Raw genomic sequence first — 17356 nt, forward strand, 5'->3', positions numbered from 1 at the left:
ACAAGACATGGGGACTAAAAGCAGATGGAGGTCTCTCAATTCAGGTTGGGACTGTGGTAGCCTAGGGAATTCTTGCTGCCCATAATGTTCTGCAAAGAAACTTCTTCCCAAACAACTTCGCTGTGAAGCAGAGAGGAAATTGGCACGTTCTCCCTTGAATAGGGCAGCTTCAACACAGCAAAGGTTGCAAGCTCAATAGCGCTTCTAAGGTTGACCAGTCTTGCCTCAATTTACTCAGGAAAGAGACATCATCCAGTGCAAGTTCAGGAATATTTTAATTAGCTAATACCAGTGCTATAGTCCTTTACACGTTCAAAATGTAACAGGTCCTACACTACCAAAGTTTGGTCATTCAGCACATCTTTAATTGCAATATTGAAAAAACACCCTATCGTGTGTGATACCCTTTTGGCCCACTTCGTTCAAATACAGAATAACCATGCTACAATGAGGGCAACTGCTCTAGCAAAGGTCTTCAAATAAAGATCTGCATTTGTTACAGAATCAGTCCTCCAAACCAGGGGACGGTGAAAACATAAAGCATGCCTCAAATTTAAGTAGCCATGTTTTTTGTTGGTTGGTTTGTTTTTTCTTCTAATATCACAGCAAGGTGTTTAATGACAAAAGTGTCTTTCGACAAGAGAGTTGAAAATAAAACCATTAGTTCTCCGTTCATAAATAACCACCCCCCTGAAGTCTTCAGAAGCCCATTTTAAAAGGCCACTGCATAAACACAGTACATCTTTTTAAATATAAAAAAAACAACCACACAGCCACACATCCAGCTACTTGCACCTATTTATAAAAGCCTGTCAGGATCTTCATTAAATGTGAAGTCACATACTAAAGACAGGTGATCTGAGGGGTAAGTGAAAGACGGTAGCCTGTTGGGTCCAATTTGCTCCTCAGTCAGGAGACTGAGAGCAGCATTCACGTTTAAGGCATGTTGAGAGTACCAGATGTAATCGAGGGTGTGCCTGCACTCTCCAGAGGGTCGGATCTTCCACGTCGTATAGGGAGGTTCTGACAGTCCGTCTGCACTCAGCAGCTTGTAAGCACTGTTTAGGTTCAGGCTAGAATTTGAGAATTCCTTGTACACCTCTTCGGTGGGCTCCGCGTTGAAATCGCCACAGATGATGAGAGGGACCTCTGCCTCCCGGGTGATCTTCTTCAGGTTCTCCAGAAGATCGGCCCCTTGCGCAGACCTAAATCTCTCCCAGCCGTTGCGAGCTTTCAGGTGAGTAACAGCAGTGCAGAACAGTTTGCCGGTTTCGTTACATTTCAGAATCTGAGCAATGGCGACTTGGTTGGTTTTCAGCTTCATGGCGGTCAGCCTGATGTTGGTGCTGTTGACGAGAGTGAACCTGTCCTTGAGGAAGAATAAGGCACAGCCGTCTGGCCCGTTGTTACATTCCACGTCTAAACATGGAGACCACGGTTTAGGGAAGAAAGTACATTGGTAGCCCAGCCGGTTGAGCAGAGGCTGGAAGGTGTCAAAGTAGTGGTCCACTTCCTGTAGGCACAAGATGTCTGGCTGATATGCCAGGATCTCTTCTAGAATGAGGCATTTCCTTTCTTCCCACCTCAGGGCTTCCCTCGGGCACTGAATAAAGTTGTCCTTGCCTTCTCCAAGAGCTGGAAGGAAAGCAATAAATCCATAGCATTATTTTCCCTTCCAAAACACACTTGTGGGAAAACAAGTAGCCTATTCCATTTGTTAGAAAAGCGTTGCAATATAAGCCCACAAAAGTTACTAGCCTGCTAAGAGGCTAGAAGCAGTTTAAGCATGTGATGAGATGTGTGTCTAAAGAGCATCTCAAGCTTCTAGAATGCCCAGTAACTCCTAAAGGTTTTCAACCTCCTGTTTTCTTTCTGCCATGAAATCATTCAAGGGACCTTACAAAAACAGAGCAAATATATATATATATATACCCAAGGCTGTGTCTACCACATACTTATTTTTAAAAAATAAAATGGGTCAGAGTTCTGTAGCTTGCAAATGATGCAAGGTAAGTAAACTTACATGCTGCTCATTTCACAGAGCTACTTTTGATGCCCCCAGTTCCCCCCATGATTATGTATAGAGACAGAAACCCTGCCCTTTTGAATCCTCAGCAGACGCTGCCCATAGTTTTTCAAGTTACAAAAATATTATATAACCTGATGCTGTTTAGATGCCACAGTCCAAGGTCAATACACCAGATTTTCCATGTTTTCTCTCCTCGATTTTTGCCCATTATACTCTAGGAGAGCGATCAACTGTATTCTGTCTGTATTTTCCCAACCACAACCACATTTGGACTCTACAATGACTCAAGAATCAGGGTTTATACCTTGTGCAAGGATGTTCCACTGCATGACCCTAATAGGTCGGTGGCTTCTGGAAAAGCTGGTCCTCAGGTTCACAAAGTCCCTCTGGAACCGGGCAGGACGTTTCTGAAGAACCATCTGGCATTCTTCAAGCAGATCCTTCGGATCAATGGGATCCAAGAAGTCAGGATCCGTTTGTTCCAAGTATTCCTGGTGTTTGGAGACAGCACCAGTACTCAGAGTCTTTGCAAGAGCACTATATAGCCTGCTGGTACTGTTGCCCATGGAATAAACTGAAAACGAAGCAAAGAAGAGGCAAATTCATCAGTAAACGCCCATCCCTGATTAGCTAACACAGAGCAAGGTTTTCTGCACATAAATCAAAGCAAATGAATTCACCACTGCACTTCCCTCCATAATGCAATATATGTGACCCAAGAACCAGTACAGGACCAGGAGGTTCATATCTCCATGCCGCCATGAAGCTCACTGGGTGGCCTTGGGCCTGTCCCCATCTTTTAGCTTAAGCTACATCTCAGTGTTATTGAAAGGATAAAACAGGCAGAAAATTCTTGGCCCAGCTGCTCCCTTGCCCTACAGTTCCCATCATGTGATGGGGAGAGCAAGGACAAATCCATTGACACAGCCCCTCTCTTCTCCTGTAGATGATTGAGAACCCTGACTCCACCCCCGCTGCTGCAGACAGGCCCCAAAACGGGGTGGTTGGTTTTTTTTGCAGGAATGACAAGGGGGCATGCAGGAGGGCCAGAGCCAAGGGGCTCATCCCAGTTCCCCACCTCCTACAATGGGCAACCGAGCCAGATGGACAGGGTATAAATAATAAAATTATTATTTGGGGTGGGGAGCAGAGAGCAACTGAACAGGGCTTTTGTGACTACCTAGGGATGCTGCCCCCCCCCAATTTTTTTTCTTTGTTCAAGGTTTCTGAAGCCCAATTATGAGTAGCTCTGAAACTGCTTCTACTTTTACATCACAAGTTATTTCTGTGGTTACTATGTAGTTCAAAGTTTAACACATCAAACGGAAGATAAAATTCAGGCAAGCTTCTATATAAGCATAATGTTAATCCCGTTGGGTTGCTTCACAAACACACCCTGATTCAAAAGGCTTCCAACTCTTTTACGTAACTAGAGATGCGAGGTACTGGGGTTTTTAAGGCACACCAGAACAAAGAAAGCCAGAACAGGTGTTGCAGAGCAGCAGAGGCAGATATTAAGTTCAGTTCAGTAAGTTTATTGTGCTAGCCGAAGGCCATAACGAAAGCACAGAAACAGAAACAATTTCAAATGCAAAATATAAAGCAAGGCATCTACTAAATCAAACAGAAGCATCAATTTCTAGTGATACTGTAACCAGAGAGCTTCCACCACCACACCAAGTGTATTTCAGATTTAGACTTCTCAATCCCACTTACAGTTCATGGCTATTTTTCCCTATTCCTTCTTCCTAATCTTCCTTGCTGCCAACACAAAAAGGGCCACTTTTATGAGTCACTAATATGCTGGAGTCACTCAGTAATCACTGAACCCACTCCACTGGGAAACGGCTGCTTCCTCGAACAAACAAGGGTTTTAGAAAGCAACTCCTTGGGTCAGCATATAAGGGGCAAAATAATAAATAATGAATAACATTTTCTACTGGCAACGGCCTGCATATACACCGTCTAGCAGTTATTAAGACACTAGCTACAGACATGGAAACCTTTCAAGCAAGATATATTTTCTTCCAGTCCTGCCATGCCTTCGTTTTCCAGAGTAACTTGAGTAGATAATTCTTAATGCTTCCCTCAAGGGTAAATCTCATTGTTAAAAAGCCAAGAAGAGCGTATTAACTTTACAACAAGGTCAAGAACAGATAAAGGAGTGTCCCACTCCCCACACCAAGCTAAATATGTGCAGTTCCCCCTCTTAAAACTTGTAAACCTCAGCTCACAATTTTAGGGGTTTTAAACTTTATATTTCACAATCTGCCCAAGTCACAAGAAACTGCTAGTTTCCCTCTCTCTCTCTCTCTCCCTCTGTGTTCTTTTTACTCAAATTCAAAAATGACTTTATTGCATTGCTGGGTATTTTCTGCCAGACTGCATAATGCAACTACTTATGCTAGAAATAGCAAAGCGACCCCAAAGTGCGGCAAAACAAACATAGAAGAGCAGGCACTTCTCAGTAAACTGTCTGGTTCCTTACGTAATCGCCCATGCTTGCCAGGTTTTGCAATGCCTGACTTGACTTCCCAGCACCACAGGAAGGCCAAATCGGTCACGAATGTCCTGTGCTGACCATTGCCGCATCATTGATATTTCGCAAACAGAGAGACAAAAGCTGTGACTACCACTGCCTTTCATTGTTACCCACTAAAGAAAAGGGGAGGGGGAGGGAAAGAGGAAAGGATGCCTCTGGAAGAAAAGAAATTTGCCTAACAGGACGTTTTTACCAATTAAGGCTGTGCAGGAAGGTTAAGAGCTCTGACTTTCAAAGACAAGTTTAGTTAAGGGGGGCGGGGCGGAAGTGTGAACCCAGCGATTGGAGTTACTGCACAAAAAGCACTACAACATACTAACATTGCGTACTAGCATTGCATTTTAAATTTGTTATCTGAAAACGAGTTACCGTAGTTTTGTTTACTTGATTTCTCAGCAACATCATTTCAATTCTGAGAATAAGTGTGTAAGATTGCTCTGCTGAGTTCTATGGGACTTACTCCCTGGTAAGTGAGCACAGGGTTGCCGCTTGACCCCCCCCCCCCCCCATATCAATAAATGCAAGTAATATTGGAATTTTCTTGAATTAAAATCACGCTAAGTCATAGGGGCCTCAAATCGCAATCACAGCACCCTTCGAATAGGAAAGGCAAATCTCGCTGCCGATTTATAACCATATTTCCAAAGACATGACCAGGCTGATCTCCTTTGTTACTCTATTCCTGTCCCAACAGTTGCTAGACAAAGGTTAAAACTATGTGAAGTAGAAATGCAAACGAACATCCACACAAACTCGTAAACACTTCGAGGGTTTCTAGAGTTCTGTTAGTCTCAAGCACTAGGCTTTGCAATACATCTCTAATGAAAACACAATACTGAACGAGGCCGTTAATCTTGCATACACACCTGAAAAGCCGGAAGAATGCATCAACGTGCGGAATAAACAACTCTAATGGTGAATCTCGCACAGAACAGCCAGCCTCTGACGTCATGTGAGCAGTCTCTCTTTCTGTTAACCTTGTCCTCTGGCGACACCTAGTGGCCCCTTACAAAATTGCGCCCGATGTAACTTCCATTGTCACAATTAACCCCTAGCAACTCCAGAAAAGACGAGATTTTTAAAATCTGCTCTTGCACGGCAAGTCAACGCCGCTGCATGCTGAAGCGCTGGTCCCGAGACCAAAGGAGGCTACCCCGTGGTAGCTTAGCTGAACGAAGCTCTTGTGTCAATGCAAAGTGATTTTTTTTTTTTAGGGGGGGGGACGCTATTTTCGTTCCCTCGCCCACTCAGTAATCCACCAGGAGATTGAACAGTGTCGCCTATGAAGAGAAAAAAGCACACAGGCTGCACTTCACACTGGCCTCCTTGACAGGAAATGCACAGCTCCTGCTTGCTCTTTGTACCGTGCAACTCAGATCCCCCTGACTTATATAACAAGACAAGCACTCCTGCCCGTTAACGCCTTAGCAGTCCCCTTACGCAACCACTTTCTAGCATGCCTTTAGTGAGTAAGCAGATTTTCTATCATTATTGCCCTTTCAACTAAATTCCAGAAAGTTCATTGGCTCTTGCATGAGATGGTGCTTTATGAACATGTTAAAACTTTAGCAACACACCTAGGCTTGGAATGTGCACGCTGGAGAGGGAATTGCTGGTTCACAGCACAACTCCAGACACTTCTACTCACAAGCAAGCCCCACTGAGTTCAAGGGGCCCCAGGAAAGTGGGTACAGAGTCCCAGCATTTTAATGTCTTCAACTTTTCAAATATGAGATGGCACTTTTGCCCCAGCTTTGACCTACTTTGGCAGAGAGTGTGTGTATTTCCTTCTCTCTCCTCTGCATTTTTCCATCTTCCTTCCTTCCAGTCCTACACAGGAAGCTGCCTTTAAGTCAGATCATTGCTCCACCTAGCTCAGTATTACCTGCACGACTGGCAGCAGTCCTACCTGGAGATGCAAGAGACTGAACCCAGAACCTTCTGCACGCAAAGCAGGGAGTCCACTGCTGAGCTACCAGTCCTTCCCCAAAGTTACAAGGCTCCTTCACTTCTATTTTTTATACACCCACCACAAAATGACCCAAAACTCAGCAGTGATCCACTCTGGGAAAGTGGAAACGCCACTTGTGGGTCCCAACTCAAGAGCTGAAGACTAGTGACCTAAATGGCGGGCTGCTTTTTTCTGATCAGGGAAAGTAATGAAGGAACTTTGAGGACCTATTGGGGTTCCCTAGAAGCCAAGACTACACATAGCATTCCATACAGCAGGTATTAACTCCAGTTAGGGCCTCTTTATTTAACTTGGCCTTGTTGGTTCCCAATGCCAGTCGTTACAAGTTCTGATTTATTTGGACTACTGATTGCACTTGGATTTTAATTTTATTGCATTTGTGCTGTAATGTTTTATACTGCAATTTATATTGCTACTGCAATGCTGCCTGGAGAAGCTTTCAAGACAGGCAGTATATAAAATATTCAATCAGTAAAGAGACAGTATGTGCATAATACTATCCCAGCTTGTTTGCATTGCTGAAGTAATCCTGAAAGGTATAAACTGCTTACTACCCTGGGTGCCTGCAATGGGTTGTTCCCAAAGTACAGTGGTACCTCGGGTTAAGTACTTAATTCGTTCCGGAGGTCCGTTCTTAACCTGTAACTGTTCTTAACCTGAAGCACCACTTTAGCTAATGGGGCCTCCTGCTGCTGCCATGCCGCCAGAGCCCGATTTCTGTTCTTATCCTGAAGCAAAGTTCTTAACCCGAGGTACTATTTCTGGGTTAGCGGAGTCTGTAACCTGAAGCGGATGTAACCCGAGGTACCACTGTACATTGCAAAGCAAATGACAAAAACAACCAATCCTGTAGTTCCGAAACATCTTGTGCATGTTGCCTGGACATTTTCGTCTGTGCTTCTCCCTCATTATCTTTTGCCTGCCTCCTTCCCTTTGTGCAGAGTCTGTAGTTAATATACACATTTTCTGGCAGCAACAGCCCAAAGAGGATCTTTGGAGCAACAACATACACAGGATTGCACACAGTAGCACAACCGTCCTTCCTCTCCTCCTCAGACCAAGAATTTGCTTTTGTAACTGCAGGTAACAGAATCATGCTGAATCACCCTGAGTTGCTGCAATATCTTGGGGGTGTTTTTCTCCCATTTGGTGTAGCCGCACAACCTGCAACCAGAATCCAATCCGTTTTCTGCAAATCATGGTGCTCAGCTCAATCATACAAATGGACACAAATCTGACATAAGAAATGGCAATAGGTGTGTGTGTGGGGGGGAGGGGCGTTTCAACCTCCTAGGACAATCTGCATGCGACCTATGAGTTGCCTTCCTGAGGCAAGCGAACTTTAAAGGAAGACTCCAATGTCTAACTGCTTAATTACTACTTCAAGAGGGTCTGTGGAATCACTTGTAGACTGGACTGGGGCAAAGGATTTGTAGGAAATTGTGTGCGCAAATTAGCTAACCAACGCCAGGGGTGTAGAGTTAACCACTGTACTGCAAAGCACCATTAATTAAAAAATTATTGCCACCTGTACTTCTGTGCATTTTGTTTCTTTCTTGACATTGCTGTTTGTATTTCCCTCCTCCTCCCCAAAGTATATACCTGTAATGTAGGGAAACAGTTTGAGCATCTGGTGGCAAATTGGACTGAAGTCCATGAAATCTTGCCAGGCTTTAAGGTGGCTAACATGGCTTCTCCCCTGGAAATAAACTGCTTGGGAAATGCTGCTGCATTGCAACACAGCACGGCTGCAGCAGCAGCTTCCCTCAGTAAGCAAAGCACAGTGATCTTCCTAAGAACATGCAAGTTGCCCTGATAGGAGTAGATTCCACATAGCTTGCTATCTGCTCTTCGTTTTGACATTATTATTACTGCTTGCTTTGTTACAACTCGATATCTGGGTAGCCAGTTATGAGCAAAGCTCTAGAGGGGAACCTAGGAAATGAAAAGTCCACCAGGAACTACTGAGCTACTTCTATCTAACCTTGAGGCAAAAGAATTGGCCAGGCAGGTTGTGCAATCATGGCTATGTCAGCTACAGCAAGTCCATCAATAATGCTGATGTAACGACAGTAGATTCCGCGCAGAATGCCAATATCAAGAGATTGACCCAGCACTCCTGCGCCCACACCGGCAGCCGTTAGAGCCACATGACACACTGTGTTTAACACTGCAATCAGCATGCTTGCTCATAAGTAAATACAGCTGAGCTCAATGGGGCTCTTCCCCTAGTAAGTGGGCCTAGGCTGACAACCTAAGTCATACCTATAATATGCTATGTATGTAAACACACACACAAACCTCAAGTTGCAATCAGTTCAACAGCATTTCCAGATAAGGGTGGAACTCTAAACCTGAACATGCTGGTCCCAAGCATCATGGATTGCCAGGGGATGACAGAATGTCCCAAGGATGGGCTTGCCCTCCTAATGAACATTGGACCATAAGGAGATTCTCTAAAAAAGGCATAGGCAAGCTCGGTCCTCCAGATGTTTTGGGACTACAACTCCCATAATCCCTAGCTAACAGTACCAGTGGTCACGGATGATGGGAGTTGTAGTCCCAAAATATCTGGAGGGCCGAGTTTGCCTATGCCTGATCTAAAACCCTGGAACCAATCAGGACTCTCTCTGTTTTGTGGATCTTACTGGGCCCAATTGGACCCAGCCATACAACAATTTGGCTGGATGCAGTATCTTAAACCCAAGAGCATTCCTAGCCTTCACTCTCCCTTTTTGGGGGGAAACTGGTGAATGAGCTGCTTGACCTCCAACAGCCCTGTTTACATCCGCAGCATGGCACGGGTAGAAAATATGTTGAACCACTACACAGATTGTAGCTCTGGGAAGGGAATAGGAGCCTCCTAACTCCTCTCAGCACCCTTAACTAACTACAGTACCCAGAATTCTTTGTGGGGAGCAATGACTGCTTAACTTGCTTTAATACTGCTTTAAATGGATAGTGCAGAAGATGGCGCCTAAGTCATACTCAAGAGTAGACCCAATTAAAACATGGACATCGTGGCTAACTGATTTCAGTGAGTCTGTTCCAAGTACATTTTCGTCACATACCACTCTGTGTGTTTTTTTAAGAAACAAAAAGCAAATCCATTGCTTCCTGTCTGAAATTGAAATGCTGTATTGCACTTTTGTCTCATCCTCTCCCCCTCACATGCTTTCACAATGAGCAACTCATGTTCCACGAAACCAAATCACAAGACCTCTGCAGATTTCAAAGGACTTCATGGGTTTTGAGCGTGAAGATAATAAATGTAGGGAAATGTTAGGATATTGATGTCTCTCTAAAACACCTCTCGGTTCACCCTCTCGTACCAGGTCAGGCTATTCAATTGGACCATCGATTCCAGCATTGTCTACAGAGACCACAGCATCGCAGGCAGACCACCTTTCTCGCCACTACCAAATACTTTTAAAACTTGGTATGCTAAGGACTGAACCTGTGATCTTCTGCTTGCAGAGCATGTACCTCATCACTGAGATATGGCTGTGGTCATAGTGATCTAGTGATTTATAACAGAGGGAAATAAGGAAGGAAGATAAGAAGCATAGGCTGATCCACAGTTCTCAAACTAAGGTAGTTCAAATGGATATAGGTAGGACTCCTCTGTGGTTACATAAATGGCACTATGATTGCAGCTTTATTGAGGATTTTTCAACCCTCTTCTCTTACAACATTTGTGAGAGAAAGTGGCAAATTCATCAGGGGAAAAAACCCTCTCCCTTGCCAACAATGTGGGTGAGAAAATGACAAGAAGCCTTAGCTCCAAATAGCTAGGTTTTCTCAAGTATGACTCAACTTCGGGGGAGGGGGGACGACAACTAAGAAACTTTCCAAACGTAAGTTACAAAAGAGGCAGACTTCCAAAAAAATTGATGAAAAACTGCATACATGGATTCAGGGCACTCCTGTTTTAAGCATCTTTTTCTGAGAATGTTAGTGGCCAAAAAGTAGGTCCATTTTAACACTACAAAGACCCACATTTCAGCAATGGACTGAAGTGGCAAAGGAAAAATAAAAAACAGAAAGGGAGCAGGATTCTGGGGGAAATGACTCTGGCAATCCCACCCGCCATTGAACCCAATGGGTTTTGACTATACGCGATTCTGGCTGCAAGTGCGATACCTGGAACATAATCCCTGCGTAAGTTGTGGGCTTACTGTACACAGAACACAACTTTCTGAGGATCACAAGTTGAAAGAATGCTGTTGCCCTTGAGTCCTACTTGAAAGCTTCCCATTGGCATCCGGCTGGCCAATGCTAGAACCAGAGTACAGGATCAGATGGGCCTTTGGCTGAATTCAGCAATGATCTTCTTATATTAGATGCATTCTCAGTGAATGATTGAGGTACCCTAAGAAGCTTACCAACACCTAGACCCAAGCAGGTTAAAGAGAACCCAAGATCTTTCTGCTTAGGTTGAATGTTACTGGCTTAGCTGGCATTAGTTAGCACTAAAAGGTGGGGGAATCTTCTGAATTGCAAATGGAGGCTGCAATCTATACACACTGATCCACAATGAACTTAATAGGGGCTTATTTCTGTGCAGACACGCATGCAGAGGACTGCATCACAAGCCTTTTAAAAAGGTTCCATTGATGGTTATGAGATTTTTCAGAGTTCAAGTAACAAGGCTAGGGTTTCCCAACCTGGTGACCTCCAGATATTGTTGAACTCCAACTGCCATCATCCCTGACCAACTGGGGCTGATGGAAACTGTAGTCCAAAACACTGGTGGAGGAAGAGGAGTGCGGGGGGAGCGCACCGCCCCCGGCAGCAAGATCCCAGCGGGGTGCAATTACGGCTGCTCCCCCCGCCTGTGCTGGGCGCCAAACCCCTACGGGTGGGGCACCCAGCCCCCAGGACGCACGCCAGCCCCGCTGCCTGCTCTCCGCCCCTGGTGCCGGAGCATGAAGCTCCACCGCTGGTCCAAAATAGGGAATGCTGAGCTAGCTGAATTGTAGGCCAACAACAGCTGCGGTGATGGAAACAGGAGCATCTCCTGTGCTTGCGTACACTTTGCCCCATCCAAGATATCCCAATGTACATTGGACTGTCCCGCAGGCAGATTACTACGTCAGACAAACTATTTCTTGCTCAGCTTTCATGTAGACCATCTGAAAGGCTGATGAGCTAAGAAACAGTAGTAAGGGAAGTGAAAGGCAGATGCTTGTTGTGAAGCAGATTTTCAAGCAGTCTCAGTTCATCATAATTTATATAGTGCAATTGCTCTCACTCCTCAGTTTAAATACCAAGAAAGCCAATAAGAACCTAAAAGCATTCCTGCTGGGTCAAACCAAAAGCCCATCTTAAATCTAGTAGAAAAACCAGACACCTCTAGGAAGGAAATTCACAAGCAGGACATGATGCCAAGACACATAAGAACATGAGAAGAGCCTGCAGGATCAGGCCATTGGCCTATGGGAAGTCCACCAACAGGATTTAAGTGCAACAGCACTCTCCCCTTCTGTGGTTTCCAGCACACTGCCTCTGGACGTGGAGGTAGAACATGGCTTTATCCTCCATGAATTTGTCTAGCCCTTTACAAAAATCCATACAAGCTGGCCGGCCATAATTGCCTCCTGTGGGAAGGAGTTTCATAGTTTAACAATGTGCTGTGAGAAGTACTTTCTGCTGTCTGTCCTGAATCTTCCAACATTCAGCTGCACTGGATGTTCCATTGTTATCTATGAGAGAGAAAAACTCCTCTGTCCACTTTCTCTACCCCCTCATGTGTAATTTGATATACCTTCATCATGCCTCTTCTTAATCACCTTATCTCTAAACTGAAGAGCCACAGGCGCTGTAAACTTTCACCTGTAGGGGAAGTTGCTCCACCCCCTCGAACATTTTGGTTGACCTTTTCCGATCCTGTTCCATCTCTGCATTTTTAGCAAATACTTTTAACAACCCGTAGTGAGCATCGGCTTTCAAGTCAAGACGAATTTCAGTTCCTTAAAACCATTAATCATTGTGCACATGGAAAGGATGACATGCTGTGCACAAATGAGTTGGCAAACTACAGCAGAGGAGAACACGTTATAGTTTCTCGAAAATGTTCTCCGAAGCATCACATTACTTTTTACAACCCAAATGTGCACCTACACTCAGGTACGGCACCGTAGATTTCCTCAGCGTCTTTTTGAAAATTAAACAAAAATATTTTCTGTGGGGAAGGAGATAAAGAGCAGGATATGGCATACTGCTTTTCCCTGGGCACAAATAATGATTAATAGGAACTCTGGCATAGTTAGAGGGGTAATATGCAAAAAGCACTCCTTGAAATCCCCAAGCAGCACATGCTTTTCTCAGAGCAGAGGTAACTTGGAGAATTAATCAAGGATGCGAAAACTTATCTCAACAAGGTGGTAAAACTGAGAGTGCTGCCTACAGGGTATGTAATATATGCCTGGCATAAGATCCCATTCACTGACTTTCTGGAAGCAGCAGCTTTTAATGAATCAGCTGCCAGTTTAAGGCTGTCTTGAGTTCATTTACTCATTTACATAAATGAGGCTGACGGCTGCCTCCTCATTAATAATATATTTTTTAAATAAATCAGAAGCCTTGTATCTAGCATGTGTCCAGCCTTCACCCAAGACAAAAGTAGAGCAAAATGTACTCTGGATAATTTTTTTTTATTTTAAGAAACCATCCCAGAGCTTAGCATAGTGGAAAGCGTGGTAGACCGTGGGCTCCACAGATCTGGCTTGGAAAACTCACTTCAAGCTATCCATGGGTAAAACGGAACAGTGACCTACCTCACAAGGTTACTGTAAGGATTGATAAGATACAGACAAATGATGATGCCACTTAGAGGTAAGGCCCCACACGCCCCCACTATGCAGGAGACGAACTCGTTAGATTACCTGTACCCCTTTAGCAACCATCTCTCGACTGATCAGCCCCCACCCCGCGTCTTTATTAGAACGTCCGAAACCCAGCGTTCCATCCATGGAACGTTCGGCGCCCCCGAGGGTTCTAGGCACTCACCTGCTTGGGAATTCGCAGCCCCCGAGCTTACAGCCGCAGAGCAGCCGTAGTGAGGGGCGGCGGTGACGGCGGCGGAAGATGCAAGGATGGCAGGCGGGGAGAGGGCTCTCTTGACTGGAGCCGGAGACCGGAGCAGCAGCGTCGAGGAGGTGGCGGAGGAAGGTGCGCAGCAGAGGTTGGAGAGGGCCGAGCACAGGGACCGAGCGGGGCTCTGATACATAATAACGCTGCCCTCGGGGAACCGGGCGAGGACAACCGGAGAACCGGGGAAACGAGCCCCCTGGCGAGAATGAGGTCCCAAGCTCAAGCGGAGCTGCCGCGCAGCCTTACGGAGACGGAGGAACAGGGGCGCACGAGCACTCACACACACCCTCGGGGAACGAGGAGCAGCAGGGGAATCCCAGCAGGGCGGCAGCTCACACCAGCCTCCTCAGCACACGCACGCGGACGCCGCTCACTGCCGCAGACGGGAGCTCAAGCCGGCACAAGGCACGGCTCACGCCTTCAGCCGGCACTGACGCAACGGGCAGCTCCAAAGCGCAAAAGAGGGGGGGAGAGCGCGGGAAGCTCAAGCCTCCTGCCCGCAGAAGAGTAGCTCTTCCTCCCACGTTCAGTTCAAGAGACGAGATGGACGCTGGTGGAAGCCGGTGTAAGAATCGCCGGCAGAGGGACTCTGGAGCCCAGGCCGGGCTGAGTTGATTCTGCGAGCTCCCCCCGCGCACTGCATGGTATGCCCCAGTTGTGCATCTCTCCCTCCCTCCCCCGCCGCGCCAGGGTTCCCAGCAAGCGGTTTCTCTTTGCTGACGTCACCACGGACGTCACTTCGCGAGCGGGGGCAGGGGGCGTTGGCGGGAGCCGCCTCCGAGTCAACTGCGTTACTGCGGCTGGAACAGGGGCGGCCTCGTCGCAGCGATGCCCCCGCCCTTGTCTCCTGGTTCTTTTCACGCCTCGCCCCCCCGCTTTCCTGCGGGGGGGGGGGGGCAGCGCTTGTCAGAGCAGGTTACAAGACTAGGCTTTTAAAAACAGCTGAGGAAGAGCCCTGTGGGGTCCTCCGGCTTAAAAGTCCCTCCCGGCGCCGCGTCCTGCTTGTCCCCACAGTGACCCGCCAGGCGCCTTTGCGTAAGAAACAGGACGTGCTAAGCAAGCAAGCGCCCTCCCGATTCCTCCCCGTTGTATGGCAGAGAGGCAGTGTGGTGTAGTGGTTAGACGTTACAGTGCCTCGCTAGGACTTGGGAGGCCAGGGTACAATTCCACGCCTCTTAGGCCCTAACCTAACTCTTAGGGCTGTTAGGAGCATAAGAAGAGCTTGCTGGATCAAGCCAACATCCTGTTCTCACAGTGGCCAATCAGATGCCTGTGGGAAACTAGCAAGCAGAAGGTGAGCACCCTAGCTGATATTTAGAAGGCATTGCTGCCTCCAACTGTGGAGGTAGCCGTTAATAGGCATGAATTTGTCTAATCCTCTTTTAAAGCCATCCAAGTTGCTGCATCCTGAGCAAGTCCCATAGTTAGTTAGACTATGTGCTGCATGAAGAAGTACTTTCTTTTATCTGACCTTAACATCTTCCAGCATTCAGCTCCACTGGATGCCTAGTGTTATGAAACAGAGGAAAACCATGCATGTCCCCTTGAGCTCCTTGGGAGGAAAGGGGAGGTATAGATGCAACAATAAGTGAATATGTGCCCAGGGATCTGGTATAGGAGGTACACTGCTCCTGAAGATGGATGTTCTATTTACCGTATTTTTTGCTCTATAAGACACACTTTTTCCCTCCTAAAAAGTAAGGGGAAATGTGTGTGCGTCTCGTGGAGCGAATGCAGGCTGCGCAGCTATCCCAGAAGCCATAGCAGCGCTCCCTCTTGCTGTTCAAGCTTCTGGCTTAGCCCCTCTGTCCCTTCCCCTACCTCCCGGAAAAGCCCCCAAGAGCCATGCTCCCTTTAAAGAGCCGTGCAGAGTGTGTGTGCGGCTCTTGGGGGCTTTTCCCATAGGAGGGGCTTTTTCCTCCTCGGGGAAAAGCCTGCAAGCGCTGCACACATGCTCCACACGGCTCATGAAAGGGAGCGCTGTGCAGAGCCTGGGATGCATACAGGCTCTGCTCAGAACTCCCTTTAAAGAATATTTTTTTTCTTGCATTCCCCCTCTAAAAACTAGTTGTGTCTTATGGCCAGGAGCGTCTTATGGCGCGAAAAATACGATAGCTGTTCTGTCTCATAGCCATTCCAGGGCCTATTTTCAGTGCAGTGGTGTGTAATCCCCCCTTAAAGGGGATTTGGTTTTACTGTACTGTTACTGCCATTTAAAATTTTTATTCTGGTTTTAACAAAGGAAGACTATTTGAGGAGAAAGGGTTTTTTGTTTTTTAAAAAGGCATTGCTTAGCTAAGGTCCACATGCAATGGTTACATGGGAAGAATAAAATAATAAATATGAAAAGGAAGGCCTCTGTGTATTTAATGATATAATGGGGAGGAGCTACCTTTTCAACTTTTTTAAAAGGTTGATCAGGATGGTCACCGAAGGGCAGTGCCAAAGGACTTTCTGCCTTTGGTCTCCGGCTACTTTCAGTACATGTAACACTGGAGAGCTAGGGTCAGAGTTCACTGCGGCTCTTACTACTTTTTTTCGTTCTTCCTTTTTGCTTGAACACAAACATGTTTATCCCAGTTTACAGAGCCCCCTGAAATATTGCTGAAATACATCTTTCACAAACCCCCTTCTCTTGTTTCAGCTCAGCCCTTACAGATACCCATAAAAGGGGGGGGGGGGGGAGGAATGGGATTTAAAATTGTCACTTCCCACCATGATAAGAGTCTTTGACTGTAAACTGCCTCACAGCAGCCTAAAGTTTGACTTGTAGAATTATTTATTTATCTAAATCTAAATTTGTGTTCAGGGTAGCAAATATCAAAAAACAATTGACAACCATCTAAAAAGCAATCACGAACTTTTACAGTTATTAACGTTACAGTTGTCATGGCCTGTATCTGTCAGTATCTAAATGCCTGGTTAAGCAAGAATGCTTTCAAATTTCTCCTGAAAGTCAATAACAAGGGAGACAGATACACCTCACCGGGAAGGGCACTCCACAAATATGGAACCACCACTGAAAAGGCCCTGAAAACTCCCACCTTCAGGCCAGGAAAAACTGCACATGTTATGCCAAGTTCCACACTTCTGTCCAGAAAATGAGGTGGCAGCTCTAAAATAAATGCATATTTAGAAGCTGGCAGTATGGTGCAATGGAGACCTTCTGGCAGATGAGTCACTGCCACTTACCAGGAGGGTGGCACGGGGCAAATGCTAAGTGCTTCCACCCCACCCCACTGCCTGCTGCTGCTGCTCACACTTGTTATGCGAACTCAGTACTTAAAGGGCTGCATTTACTGTGTGAAATTATGTGTGAAAAGGGAGAACCTGGCTCAGATTCAGTTGGTGTCCAACCTAGCATTTACATTCATGTGAGAATTGTAAGTCCCACTGAATGGACAGGAATGGACAGCTCCATTAATCTGGTGCAATAGTTGAGGCCTCTAGCTCTCGACTCATCTGTTGGGCATTGATGCCAATTTAGTTCCAGGAAGGAACAAAGAATGGGAATTCTCCCTCCCAAACCTTGCTATTCAGATACTGTATATGCAAAAACAAACAAGTGTAACCAGGCTCCGAGGGATGCTGAGAAAATGAGTCATCTATACACAGAACATGGAAAATTAGGAAATTGAGATCACGCTTCCTATTTATTTTTAATAAATCCTTCTAATCCCACCATGTGATTTTGATTAATCATCTTGTAGATGAGTGT

The 17356-nt window shown here is 46.0% G+C and overlaps 1 protein-coding gene across 3 annotated transcripts; it reads right to left on the bottom strand.

Annotated features, from left to right (window-relative positions):
• Positions 1-256: 256 nt before the first annotated feature.
• Positions 257-14041, bottom strand: NOCT (nocturnin). Of its 3 annotated transcripts, none has more exons than XM_081022024.1 (3): positions 13555-14041; positions 2334-2603; positions 257-1635 (listed from the first exon to the last, which is right to left on the bottom strand). In XM_081022024.1, the coding sequence occupies exons 1-3, from the start codon at positions 13772-13774 to the stop codon at positions 800-802; spliced, it is 1326 nt and encodes a 441-aa protein (XP_080878150.1). In that variant the 5' UTR covers positions 13775-14041; the 3' UTR covers positions 257-799. The 3 variants fall into 3 exon arrangements, with proteins under 3 accessions (XP_080878150.1, XP_080878152.1, XP_080878151.1); XM_081022026.1 differs by lacking the exon at positions 13555-14041 and adding an exon at positions 13323-13452; XM_081022025.1 differs by lacking the exon at positions 13555-14041 and adding an exon at positions 5438-5608.
• Positions 14042-17356: the final 3315 nt, after the last annotated feature.

This window comes from Podarcis pityusensis, assembly GCF_964106645.2.
Source record: "Podarcis pityusensis genome assembly, chromosome: 9".
NCBI lineage: Eukaryota > Metazoa > Chordata > Lepidosauria > Squamata > Lacertidae > Podarcis > Podarcis pityusensis.

What these genes read in the sequence shown, in the direction of transcription:
- NOCT (XM_081022024.1), bottom strand. Translation starts at nt 13,774, where the DNA reads ATGTATCAGAGCCCCGCTCGGTCCCTGTGCTCGGCCCTCTCCAACCTC. An exon ending in GGCTGCGAATTCCCAAGCAG is followed by an intron (nt 2,604 to 13,554) that starts GTGAGTGCCTAG and finishes CTTCGTTTTCAG; the next exon opens with TTTATTCCATGGGCAACAGT. An exon ending in GTGGAACATCCTTGCACAAG is followed by an intron (nt 1,636 to 2,333) that starts GTATAAACCCTG and finishes CTTTCCTTCCAG; the next exon opens with CTCTTGGAGAAGGCAAGGAC.